Genomic DNA, 13,095 nt, shown 5'->3' with positions numbered 1-13,095 from the left:
AAAAAAATCATCAATAAAATACAAAACTAGTGCTATGAAGTTTGGGATTTGATCTTGTTTGAATTTTCTGCGATCATATCTTTGAATCATAGACGTGGACTTAAATAGAACTGAAATGTTTTATGCCTAATTTCATTGATTGTAACAAAAATTAAAGCATACTTATTCAAATTTTAACCTAAACAACCTCAAATTCTAATTATGGGCCTTGATATCATGTTTTTAGCTTTTTCATATTTCGAGATCAAAAGGTGTTGATTTTCAATTCCAAAACAAATTGAATTCTACAACTTTTGTTGAAAACTTCGATTACTCACAAATACAAATATGTCTTGCTAGATATATGAAGAACACTATTAAAATGTGGCTTATATCCATACCCATTATTCTTGTTTCACGTATAAAGTCTTCATCTCATAACCACTTATTAGATTCTTTTTATATGTAGTAAAATTTCGTTCTTGTGTTCTCTGCAATTATTAAACTTTCAAATTTTTTACTAATTGAATTCAAATAATTGCTTTAACATTTGGCACTCGTAGTTTAGGAACATAAACTTTGATCATGAACTCCTTTTGGATTTGACCGCCTTACCCTACTACCTAGGTTTGTTGGTTTATGTTTTTATCATATTCACAATAGTTGTCAATTATTAACAAGGATAAAATAAAAATATTATTGAGATGAGGGGATAAAATAAAAGATTACAATAAATGGTTTGGTTGTTACAAAATATTACCTTGATTGGGAAATTATAACAAAACAATGTTCTACTTCAACCGTATTAAGTAGTTAAGCAATAGTAAAAAAACTAATAAAAAAACTCCTTTAAAATGCATAAAAGTTAAATTTTTCTCTCTACATCAAGTTCACAAAATAGTTGCTTTCGTGTACGAACATAAGTACATAATCGTTCATAAAGTAACAATAAACCAACAAGGGATCTGACTAAACCCAAGTTGTGTGTCAAAACAAACTTTGTGCATTTTGACTAACCAATGCATCCACAACTTGTGACCCATTTAAAGGCTATATATATAAGAATGAAAACTCTGAAAACATACACCACCAACGAGAGTGTTTAACTTGGAAGTGAGAATTGGAGGAAACTAAACAAATCTTGTTTTAATGTATTTATTTGCTTAGTTTCCTCCAATATCTCATCTCCGATTTGTAAACGAGTAAGATTTTCAAACACCGAAAGATTTGCAAACATATACCATCAAGAGTATGTTTAACTTGGACGTGAGAATTGAAGGAAACTAAACAAATCTCTTGTTTTAAAGTATGAATTGTTTAGTTTCGTTCATATTCTCTCATCTCTGATTTCTAAACGTAGAAAGATTTGCAAAAATATACCTCCAGTGAAAGAATGTTTTAACTTGGAAGTGAGAATTGGAGGAAACTAACCAAATCTTGTTTTAAAGTATGAATTTGTTTAGTTTCCTCCAATATCTCATCTCCAATTTCTAAACAATAAGATTGCAAACACAAAGAAAGAATATGAGATCACGATCAATGCAAAACTATAATGGGAACCATTGTGTTTAAATTTGAAACGAGAATTGGATGAAACTAAACAGATCCATTTGGATATTGTATCGATTTGTTTGGTTTTTCCAATAAACAAAACAGAATTTAGACCAAGACCGATGTCAACAGAACAAAAATTGCAATTTTTGTCCCGTCCAAAAAAAAGTGAACAGTATTCATCTTTCGTGTGCAAAAGGTATGAATGCCCTCGTCACTCCATGTAATATACAATCTAAATGGCAAGACACATCATTTTCATTCTTAAGTAAAACCCATGCAAGAGTTTTTTTTAGATACTTTCATATAAAAGAAGCATAAAACAAGAATTCGAATATAACATCATCCTCACAAAAAGAAGAAAACTACTAATTTCCTGATGTGGAGCCATTTACTTTGTTATCTCCTACTTCCAAACATTCAATAGTCCGAAATGGTGGAGCTTCACCAAATTTCAATATGTAAGCAGTTTCATGAACAGAACGAAGAGGAAGGATAATTTGAGCATCCAAATACGAATTGCAAGAAAAACACCAAACTGACAGATCACTGAAACAAGAAACAAACATTAAAAAAAAAAAAAAAAAAAAAAACTTTTATAAATTATAAATTCCCAAAAGGGTTTTATTAAGAATGTGTTTTTTTATTATACCTGTAACTTAGTGCTACACTATGATTTTGTTGTTGATAATGCTCGAGCATATGCTTGTTGATGAATCGGCTACACAAAACATCCTTACAACTTAAACACATCCAATTCTCAGCTGGATGTTGGCACCTTCATCATGTAAAAAAATAAATCATCTCCTAACTCGACAATGAAGTACACAATCAATTGAAGTTTGTAATCTGAATTGGTTTGATTATTCTCTGATCATAGATTCAAACTATAAAGCGTGTACTTAATTAGAATCGAACTGTTTTATGCCCTAATTGCATCCATTGGAACCAAAATAAGACATAGTTAAAGCTCAAATACCAATTTTCTACAACTTGATATCCAGTTTTTTAGCACTTCAGCTTTCGATATCGAAAGAGGTTCATCTTTCAATTTCAAAATCGAAGTAAATTCTAAACCTTTGGTTGAAAACTTTGATTAGTTACGAATACAAACGTGTTAATATATGAAGAAATTTGAATCGATTTTGGCATGACGCGAGATGTTATTTGGTTGTACATGATTGGGGTTTAGGGTTTATGTGGAACCTGTTACAAGGAGTGTCTGGTGTTGGAATGTGGGTTAGATCGGATGAGAGTGTATCCAAATGATCGCAATGGGTACGGGCTTCGACCCACCCGGATTCGGACCCATAGAACGCCATCAAATCTTCTTCCTCTACGTTGCTCTGATCACGAGAAGACGACGAAGAATCGTATACCATTTTCTCTTTGTCCGCCATATTTCTCTTTCTTTCAATCGCTTCGTTTTGTAGATCATTAGAATATTAGGTTCCCAGTTAAAGAAAACGGACTCCCATTTCTATCCATATTTTAACCTTTCATATTCTTATTTATTTATCCGATTAAATATGAGTGCACAAGAAATGTAGTTAGGAGAGCTTATTTAATCATTATACATTAGACTAGGGATCAGCATTAGAACCGTCGGAATCGAAACCGGACCGGAACCGGAATTGGTAATAAGGTCCGGTTACCGGTTCTCCATTTTTATGAAAACTGGTTCCGGTTCTAAAAACCGGAACCGGTTTGACATTTTTCACGTTTTTTAAAATGTGCATAACTCACTCATATGAAGTCGAAATTACTTGATTTTTTTTCCAACATGTTATTTGGAGCTTGTAGTTCTATTTTGACTGTACAAACATATATTTTGGTTAGATATTGAATCAGAATCATGCCCTGAAAGAAAGAATATTTATGTTGCGTTTTTTATATTTCAGCACTTTTTTTGTTTTTCTAAATTCGTCCTATTTTTTTAAATATGCATAACTCATTCATATGACGTCGGAATTACTTCATTTTTTTTCCAGCATGTAATTTGGTGTTTGTACTTCATTTTAGACTGTACAAACACATACTTTGGTTAGATATTGAATCAGTTATAGACCTCGGAATACAGCATATCAATGTTGTGTATTTTCTGTTTCAGCATTTTGTTTTTATTTTTTGAAATTTGTCCTACTTTTAAAATGCGCATAACTCACTCATATGAAGTCGGAATTATTTGATTCTTTTTTCATCATGTAATTTAATGTTTGTACTTCAATTTAGAATGTAAAAAGTCATAATTTGGCTAAATATTGAATCATTTATAGGTTCCGAAAGATAACATATCATCTATAACATTTTAACCGGTTCTAGTTTGAAAAATAACCGAAAAACCGGGACCGGAACCGGTGCTAGAACCGGCGGTCTGGTTCCCGGTTCTTATAATATAGGGAAACCGATTCCGATTCTAAAGCTCATCCCTACATTAGACTAATACCTCTAATCAATAAGGTTGAAGTTAAATTTCATTGCTTAAGCATATGTTTTTCTAAGATTTTTAGTTTTGAGTGAAAAAATGTGAGTATGTTAAGAAAAAAAATTAAAAAAGTTATGAAAAAAAAAAAGTTGAAAAAAAAGAGTTGTCAAGTTTGAAGAATCTACAAAGCTATGAAGACAAAGAAATATCATCATCAAAGATTCAAAGGAGAAATTTGTCAAGTTATTAATTGTATTTTTATTTTCTAGGCTATTTTTTCATATGTATGCTTGGGGGTTTAACCAAAAATACATTGAGGTAAAGAAAGTTTTATGGGGATGGATTCGGAGGGATGCATGAAATGAGCGTTGTTTAAAAGAAGTAGGCAAGTGTTTATGAAGATTGTGAGTATTTCGGATTAGGGAGGTTCTTAGGAAAATATAGACACAAATACATGCGTTGCGGTCGTGGCATAATGGTTGGGTTCAATGTGGATTGTCTTGTGCGGTATTGGTATTTTAAAATTCAATTTTGCTTGGGAGCAAACAAAAGTCAAGTGTGGGGTATTTTGATGTGTGCTTATTTAGTTATATATTTCATACATTATCATTATTATTTTATGCTACATTTTGTGTTAATTCTAGAACAAAAGGTACTTATTATGTTTGAAATATGTTTTGTAGCAGCGAAGACATGCTCGGAACAAAAAGGAAGCATACGAGAAGCTGGGAGTAGGGAAACAGGAGATAAGGCAAAAAGAAGACAAAGAAGGATGTTGTTAGACAGCTTGACCCCTTGTAAGTAGTTTAGACATATCTCATGACTCGTAACTCCAATTGACGAGATTCAAAATGTTCTGAAAACTAGACACAATTTCGGACGACTTTCGTGTTTTGAGAAAATGTTGATTCCTAACGAAAACGCCATGGTGAATGGAATTTTCGCGATTCTTGACGCGAACTTGGGGAATACGAGATCTTAATGAAGAGCACGTCGTGTTGATGCTGAAACCTATAAATAGAGACGAAAATTAGACTTAATGATATATCTTAAACCCTAGATCGATTCCTACGATTATAAACCCCCAAGAAGTCGTTTTGAGGGTCTAGAAGGTGGTCGTAAGGCCATTAAGCTGACAGAAGTGAAGATCTGAAGGATTTGAGAGCAGATTCATGCCAGTAATCATGTGGTTCATTGTTCCGACCAAGATTAGAGTTCAAATGTGATTCTATATGCATTTACTTTCTAATTTGGGTGTTAAAACCCTTTGCTTTGTGTTTATGATTGAATGAAAGCTTGATTTTGTGGATTGATTGCTATTTGGAATGTTTATTCGTGTTTAATTTATTTTTTATTGCAAGATCCATATGTGTTAGAGATTATTACTTATTCCTTATTGCTGAATTGATAGAGTTTAGATGACCATCTGACTGTGTTGATTTGAATCAAAGTTGTCCATTAGTGTTTTGACCAAAACCTAGGGTTTGGAATTAAGTAATGAACTTTAATGTGTGTGCATGAGTAGAATGACCATTCCCTGCATGATTTAATTCCTATGACCATTAGGTTTAAATAAGATCAAATCTTGCTTAATACGAACTAAATACTTATTTGCATGATTGTTTGTTCACTTGATCAATGAATTAATAGTTGTGTTGAAATCAAAGGATTGGTATTAGTGGACATGAACCTAATCATATTAGAAATCGGTGAACATGAATAAATAAGTTTGTGTACGCAATTATCTATGCTTTTAAGATGTAATTTGTCTAAACCAAAGTACCTAAAGAGATTGGTCTTCCATTCAGTTTATCGATGTTTGATGTTAAGTGGTATTTAAAGTATTTAATAAAACTCTTCTTATTGCTTATGTGTTTTGTGTAACCTATGATCAAACATTTTAAATTAATTCACCACCGTTCCCCTTGTGTTCGACACCCTTGCTTATCAAAACTATATTATACTCGATCGGGTTCACTGTCTGTAAGGTGTGGTTTAGATGCGATAAACTAGGAATTATAAATAAAAAACTAGTGCATTAAATATACACATCAATATGACTTACAAATAAACCAAAATAATGTTTCCTAGAAAGAGTCACCCCCGAAAAAAATCTCCCCAAAGTTGTCTTATATGAGTTGACATGTCAAGTCCCGTAATAGAGAATTAGGAAAACTGCCAAAAGACAGTTACACGGGAGACACGGCCCGTGTCGAGTATGACTTATACGACACGACCCATGTCGAGTATGCTTGTATGAAACGACCCGTGTCGTGTATAGAAGTATAATGCTTTCTTCGAATTTCTCCCCAAAGTGCATTACCAAAAAGAGTGCCCCACTTCAAGGGACACAACCCATATCAACTTCAACAAGATCCATACGACCAGTGTCGTGTATCATATAGCCCATGTTAGTCTTCAAGACAAATATGATACAACCTGTATTAATCTTCAAGAAAATTATGAGGGATTTTATTATAAAAGAGGAGAACAGAGAGAAGCATGGTGTGGTGCGATTATAATTTAAAATAGATAAATATGTATTTCCTAATTTTTCATACAAGTAAATAGATTATAAAATATATAATGACTTAAGCAAAATTATATTTATGTTTAAGTCCTTTGGCGGATTAAACCGGGTATGAGACAAAGGGGGAATACATTTAGTTTTTAGTGGACTTATTAGAGATGACTACATATCTACAATATTTTTCCTTATGTATTAATGATGTTTTAGTAATGTTTTTTTAAAAATTGTTTGCATACAATTATGTGTCATAATATATGTATATGTTGTGCATTCGTGAAAATACATTTTTGAAAGATATTTTTAAAAGGACAATTAAATATATTTTTGGATTTGATTTGTATACATAAACATATAAACTTAACCGTTGTAAAGATGTTGTGGCAATATTCTAGACATGCTTTATTTGCATATGAGGCTAGCTACCTGGTATGTGGATTTTGTGTAATAGATACATCATCCAAGTTAAGGATGTTCCATAAAAGTTATGTTTGGCAAACGTGTCTTTATTACTTGGACAAATTCCCATTTCAAAGATGCATGAGGTTGGTCTTGAGATAACTTAGGTGAGAAATATGAGCATTTGCACTTGTACATTATTTTAGATATATGTTATTATGTACGATAATTGTTTAAAGATACAAGACGTTGCTTTAAAGGCATATGATGATAGTCTACATATGTAATTTACTCTAATAAATGAAGGTTTTTCTTTTTACACTTGTCACACTCTCATTCAATTTGCCAAATGTCATTTTGTGGTTATTTTGAATTAATTTATTATCCACATTTCATTTTATGAGTTTTTTCTATTTTATTAAATTTCATATAATATTTTAATGTAATAATTGCAATAAATGTAGTAATAAATGGATATCAGTTTCATTAATCAACTTACCTTTTAATTTCAAAATTCCCAAAATTAAAGCTCATTAGTTTTTTTGTTTATTTATTTAAATTAAAAAGATAAAAACATTTCCATTATAATAATTCATTATTTTTTTATTTTCTTTTAAATTTAAAGTTCTCAAATATTTTGACATTTATATTTAACTTCTTCTTTTTTAAAATTAACTCATATAATACATGAGTCTCACAACTAGTGTTTAACAAATGAGTTTTCATTAAATGGGCATACGTTGACATTTCAAAGACGAAAAATGAAAAATATACATTAATTCTAAGACGTGTGATATTCTATTTTACTTTAATTTCTTTTATCCCCTTATTTATGATTTAAACTCTTACAAATACTTCTAAAATGTTTTGGGTGTTGTGCATTGGTTCAAGGAAAGTGCAAGTTCCTATGTTGAACCTCAACAGTACTCGCTAGGATGTCAAAGAATAAACTACGTATTTTGACATGTATGCATGTCAACTTAAAAGTGAGGACGTTTGATATAGTTGTGGGCACTTAGAAGGTCACATACAATGTAGTGTTTTTACTCAAAATGTATGTTATGATGTTAAGTTCTTACAAGTTAAATCCTTGTACTTTTTAAAAGTTTACCTTAAACTTTGATTTTGATGACATCAAGATCTATATTTTCTACAAATACTAAACTGTAAATTTGTTAGCAAAAAAATAAACAAAATTGTAAAAATGGTCCCTGTGGTATGTATTTTTTTGGGGTTTTAGTCCAAACCCCGATTTTTTTGTGTTGGTGGTCCTTTTGAGCTACTTTGCTTACAGTTTTGGTCACTGTCCAAATTAAAAAGACTATTATACCCTTAATGAATTTATTTTTTATTTTTCTTTCACTTTTTAATATTATTATTATTATTAAATATAAAAGTGGGCCCACTTATCCTCTCTCTCTCTCTCTCTCTCTCTCTCTCTCTCTCTCTCCCCCATAAACCATTTTCCCCAACTCTCACCCAGTTCTTGAATTCTTGTTCATATGGAAATCAATTCACAAGTTTGCACTTTAACACACACCGACACACACACACGAACATTCAATGTTCTGGGTTTGCTTTTCAAGAACAACAGATGAAATTGATTGAGAAGTTGAAGACATATCAGGGGAAAAAAACGATTTCGAATATGTCAAGATTTAACCACGTCGATCTCTCAAGATCCAATCTCGGTAAGCTCTAATGCAATATGAAATCAACTTCGAATCTGAAATTGATTTTACGTGTGAAATCGAACCATAGATATCATTTCTTTATCTTAGTTGGATCGATTAATAGGTGTGTGCGTGTATGTGTTTTCGATCGCAGCTATCAATGATCCTCTATTTCTTATTTGATTTTGAACGAGAAGATGGGACAGAGATGGAGATTCGATGTCTCTTTCTTATTTCTTGTGAAATTGATAAGCAGGTCTCAAGTTATGGGTATGAGATGATGATAGGGGCTGATTTCCTTAGGATTCAAGATGATGAGGAACATACCTGTTTTTTTTCTCTCTGTGTACACTTTGACGAAAAAAAAAAGAACAAATGTTGTTAATCAATTGAGAGCTACAACCGGTTCTTGATTTTCAAGGTTTAGAAGCATAGAAGATTTGTTACTTAGATTTCTACAAAAGTTGTACTCTGTATATTAGAGATGTAGAGGTGAAGAAAACAAGCATGAATTTGGGGGATACGGGGTGGTTGAGAGAGAGAGAGAGAGACCCAAATTAATTATTTATTTTCTTTTTTCATTTAAATTAAATAGAAAAAAATAAAAATATATATCAGAAGGGTATTATAGTCATTTCAATTTTACGAGGGACCAAATCTACGTACAAACATGGCCAAAAGGACCACTAATAAAAAAAAGTCGTAGTTTTGACTAAAACCCTCAAAAAATGCATACCACAGGGACCATTTTTGCAGTTTTGTCAAAAGAATATAAATAAGGTCCAAAAATTTTGAACTTGTATTAATGGTCCAAAATCAGATATTTTTTGTGGTTATGTCCCTGTTAAATATGAAAAGACCGTTTTACCCTTTTTATTTCTTTTTTTGCTTTTTTTCCTATTTATTTAAATACTTTACAATGTTTTAAATAATTAGAAATAAACATGGGTCGCACCTAACTCTTTATTTCTCTTTTTATTTCTCTTATATCTTTTTTTTTCTCTCTCTAGATTGATTGACCTTATACTGTAAACCCCCAAACACTACATTCAATTTCGTCGGCCATGGATCCGTCCTACCCAGTAGATTTCTTCTCACTTGTTTACACAAACACATATATACACATAAATTCCTAAAAGTCGAACACAAAGAGACAAAAAAAACATGGTGTAGAATGATTGAAACGAGTGGTGGCTACTTTATTCACTAACCAAGTCCCTCGGAGCAAATCATAATCGATGGTTGTTGTTTAGATTCGAGCATTGAATTATGCCGATTTGTTGAACTCGCCATAGTAGTTTATTGGTGGTCGGTGGTGACTGGATACTAGTAGAAACTAAGAAGACAATCTCTATAACAGAATCGGGTGTGCGTGGTTCATCTGTTTAAAGAGAGGTAATGGGAGGTGAAAGTATGGAATGTACAGTTTTAAGTTGTTAAGGTGTGGCTCTGTTGTCGATGGGGGCAAGGTCGTCGATGGGATTTAGGTATAACCGCGGAGAGAGAGAGAGAGAGAGAGAGAGAGAGAGAGAGAGAGATAAGATATAAGAGGGGTGGGTAGACCTACTTCTTGTTTTTAATTTTTAAAAAATTTAGTAAATATTAAAATAATGCGAAAAAGACATTAAAAAGATAATACAGTCATTTCAATTTTTTTAAGAATTGAAACCACAAAAAATTTGGATTTTTCGACTATTAGTGGAAGTTGAAATTTTTCGGACTTCATCCATATTTTTTTTTGTTAATATAGAAACCAAATTTATAGTTTAGTCTTCTACAAACCATGTTATAGTTATAAACGAACGGGAAATTATAATCGAGGTACTTCTATATAAAAATGACAAACTTAAAAGTCAAAGATCGAAAAAACAACTACATTCAAGCTTAGAAAATTATTGATCTTGTAATGGTTGAATGACTAATTATATGTGGGCTTTTTGGATAAAATAACACTGGTCTTTTGGGCTTTTGGCAAATCATATCGGTTGAAAATCCTCCGACCCGATTGCCGAGAATTGAAAAGTCAAGTATACCCTTCGAAACTGGAAAGCGAAATTAGGGTTCTAAGATTATGATCTCATATAAATAGAGTTGCATTTCTTACTTTTGCGAACCCTCGCCTGCGCTAAAACTCGATCGATTGCGGCTTTCAAATTGATCTGCTGATGGGGCACTCTAACATATGGAATTCTCACCCTAAGACCTACGGCCCTGGTTCACGCACCTGGTAAATTCCAACAACTTTTCAATTCTTTTGATTGTTTCTTTCTTGTTCATGTTTTTCGAATCATATGTTGTTTGCTTGATGATCGTTGTTCCTCCTTAAGTTTTGTCTGCAATCGTTTAAGTGACAATAAATTGTAAATCAAATTTCGTGGCGAATTTGATAAAGAATCTGGAGATGCAAAAACAGCTTAAGCTATAGTGGATGGTTAGGGTTTCGGATAATTGTAGACATGAAAAAAACTCAATTTGTTGCAATTTGTTAATGATATGATCAATAGTTGTCACATTCGTTGTTTTTATCTTTAAATAAAGGATCTTGTTCTAGTCTTCTAGATTCACTTTTCTGAATTAGAGTTCGAACACTCATTGTCGATTGGGTTTACTTTTGTTTTTCTGCAGCCGTGTGTGTGGGAACTCTCATGGTATAATCAGGAAATATGGTCTTATGTGCTGCAGACAGTGTTTCCATAGCAATGCTAAGGAAATTGGTTTCATTAAGGTATGTATGAACTTTCAATTTGGAAACAGCTTAGAATATAAGAGATACTTTAAATAACAATGTATTTTCTTTATTTTGTTTTTTTGGCCTTTGACATTGAATGAATGTTACTTTGATTTGATTCTTGCAGTATCGTTAAGAGGTTTTGAAGGTTTGAGTAAAGAAGAGATGATTATTTACTAAAGTGAAAGGGTTTTTATGTGCTTTTTTATATTTAGTATGTTTGTGACTTCTTGATTGCTCTCTTCAATTTGAGGCATTTTTGTTTTGATATTGAATGTATTTGGTGAACATGAAAACCATTTTGTTTGATTTAAAGTAATGGGAAGCTTAGTTTGAGAATTTTCTTATGTGATTGGTAAGTTTTCTACCTTGTTGATACTTGGTATCCATGAGTCTATATTTCAATAAAAAAACTTAAGAAAACTATAAAGAGAATTTAAGTGGATTTGATATTAGTTGGTGTCGTGTTAGGCTTCTTACGACTCATAAGAGTGATTTTTAGCTATGTATTTACATGTAGAGAGGAAGAGGATGTAGTATGGGGTGTGGCATGTGGGTCCCTTTTTGCACAAAAAATTTTGCCCAAAAAATTATGTTGTTGCTATTTCTGAACTTTATGTTGTTACCGACTATTTTGCCCAAAAAATTATATTTTACATCAGAAAGTTAAATTTAGGGATCAAAATAGAAACAAAATTTTGAGATAAAGTCCAAAAAGAAAAAAAAAGAAAAACAAATCATTTGCACACCTAAACTACACATATTACGAATCATGTAACCATTTTTGCACTTACTATAATTAAAATGTTACAAATCAAGTTCAATCCAGAATAAGATAAAAACAGAAAAAAAAAACATTTAAAAAAATGTGGATTTGTAAATCGAACCAACTTAAATCAGTTTAGTATGGGTTTAGAACCAATTTTGACACAAAGATTACTTGTTATATGAATAAATTAAGGTTAATGTCACAGAATAATCTCCAATAACTATCGGTTTGTTGTTTAAGTCATTCAATTTTTAATTGTATATGACATGGCAACAAACTATTTTTTGTATTTCTATTAAACCATTGGAATGGATTTCAACCAAGTAAACTAGTATTTAATCATACATGACATCCAATGTGGCAATATTTGAAGATGTGTAAATGTGGATGTCATATTTGATGTCGTGCATGATTAGATGATACCAGTTTACTCGGTTAAAAAACAACTCCGGCTACTTAATAGAAATACCAAAAATAGTTTGTTTCTGTTTATAGTTAAAAGACAAGTGACTTAGAGAATAAATTGATGGTTATTGAAAGGGTATTTTATTGCATTAAATAAATTATTTGCTATCTTAGATTCAAAACATATGAGGGGTGTTTAGGATTTTTTTGAACTTCAAAAATGTTTATTGACTTGTGGTAGTGGTAAAATGAGTTTTAAATAGTGTTTGGATTAACTTTTGTGATGATAAAAGTCAATAAGCCAATAAGTTAAAAAATGTGATTTAAAATATCATTTTTAAACTATTATGGTTCAAAGACATTTTTTTTTCTTTCTAAAAGTCATGTTTTACATGCTTTTATTTATTGATTTTTTAATAAGTCAATACATCAATAAGTTGTTTCGAAAACCAATATCAAATAACCTCGTAATCTAAGCAAACTTCATGTCAAACTTGACGAAAGAATAAAAGAAGCATTTGGTTATGACCAAACCAAAATCATTTTCAAAGAAAATCTTGAACCAAGAACCAAATCAAAACCCAGATTTTAAGAAAAGCTAGAATCAATTAGAATATAGTCAATTCAGTCATCTTTTTT

At 31.5% G+C, this 13,095-nt stretch overlaps 2 protein-coding genes across 2 annotated transcripts; one reads left to right on the top strand and one right to left on the bottom strand.

The window, feature by feature from the left end:
* Positions 1 to 1,785: 1,785 nt before the first annotated feature.
* Positions 1,786 to 2,998, bottom strand: LOC145138329 (histone deacetylase-like protein). Its single transcript, XM_079072431.1, has 3 exons — positions 2,737 to 2,998; positions 2,183 to 2,308; positions 1,786 to 2,079 (listed from the first exon to the last, which is right to left on the bottom strand). Exons 1-3 carry the CDS (start codon positions 2,928 to 2,930, stop codon positions 1,899 to 1,901), a joined length of 501 nt encoding a protein of 166 aa, XP_078928557.1. The 5' UTR covers positions 2,931 to 2,998; the 3' UTR covers positions 1,786 to 1,898.
* Positions 2,999 to 10,628: 7,630 nt separating this feature from the next.
* On the top strand, positions 10,629 to 11,621 carry LOC145137894 (small ribosomal subunit protein uS14z/uS14y/uS14x-like). The gene is made up of 3 exons (XM_079072036.1): positions 10,629 to 10,781; positions 11,180 to 11,279; positions 11,410 to 11,621. Exons 1-3 carry the CDS (start codon positions 10,720 to 10,722, stop codon positions 11,416 to 11,418), a joined length of 171 nt encoding a protein of 56 aa, XP_078928162.1. The 5' UTR covers positions 10,629 to 10,719; the 3' UTR covers positions 11,419 to 11,621.
* The last annotated feature ends 1,474 nt before the right edge of the window (positions 11,622 to 13,095 follow it).

Source organism: Lactuca virosa, chromosome 9 (assembly GCF_052849685.1).
Source record: "Lactuca virosa cultivar CGN04683 chromosome 9, Lactuca_virosa_CGN04683_v6, whole genome shotgun sequence".
Classification (NCBI taxonomy): Eukaryota; Viridiplantae; Streptophyta; class Magnoliopsida; order Asterales; family Asteraceae; genus Lactuca; species Lactuca virosa.
The sequence above is the reverse complement of the archived record's forward strand: the minus strand, read 5'-3'. Positions and strand labels throughout refer to the sequence as shown.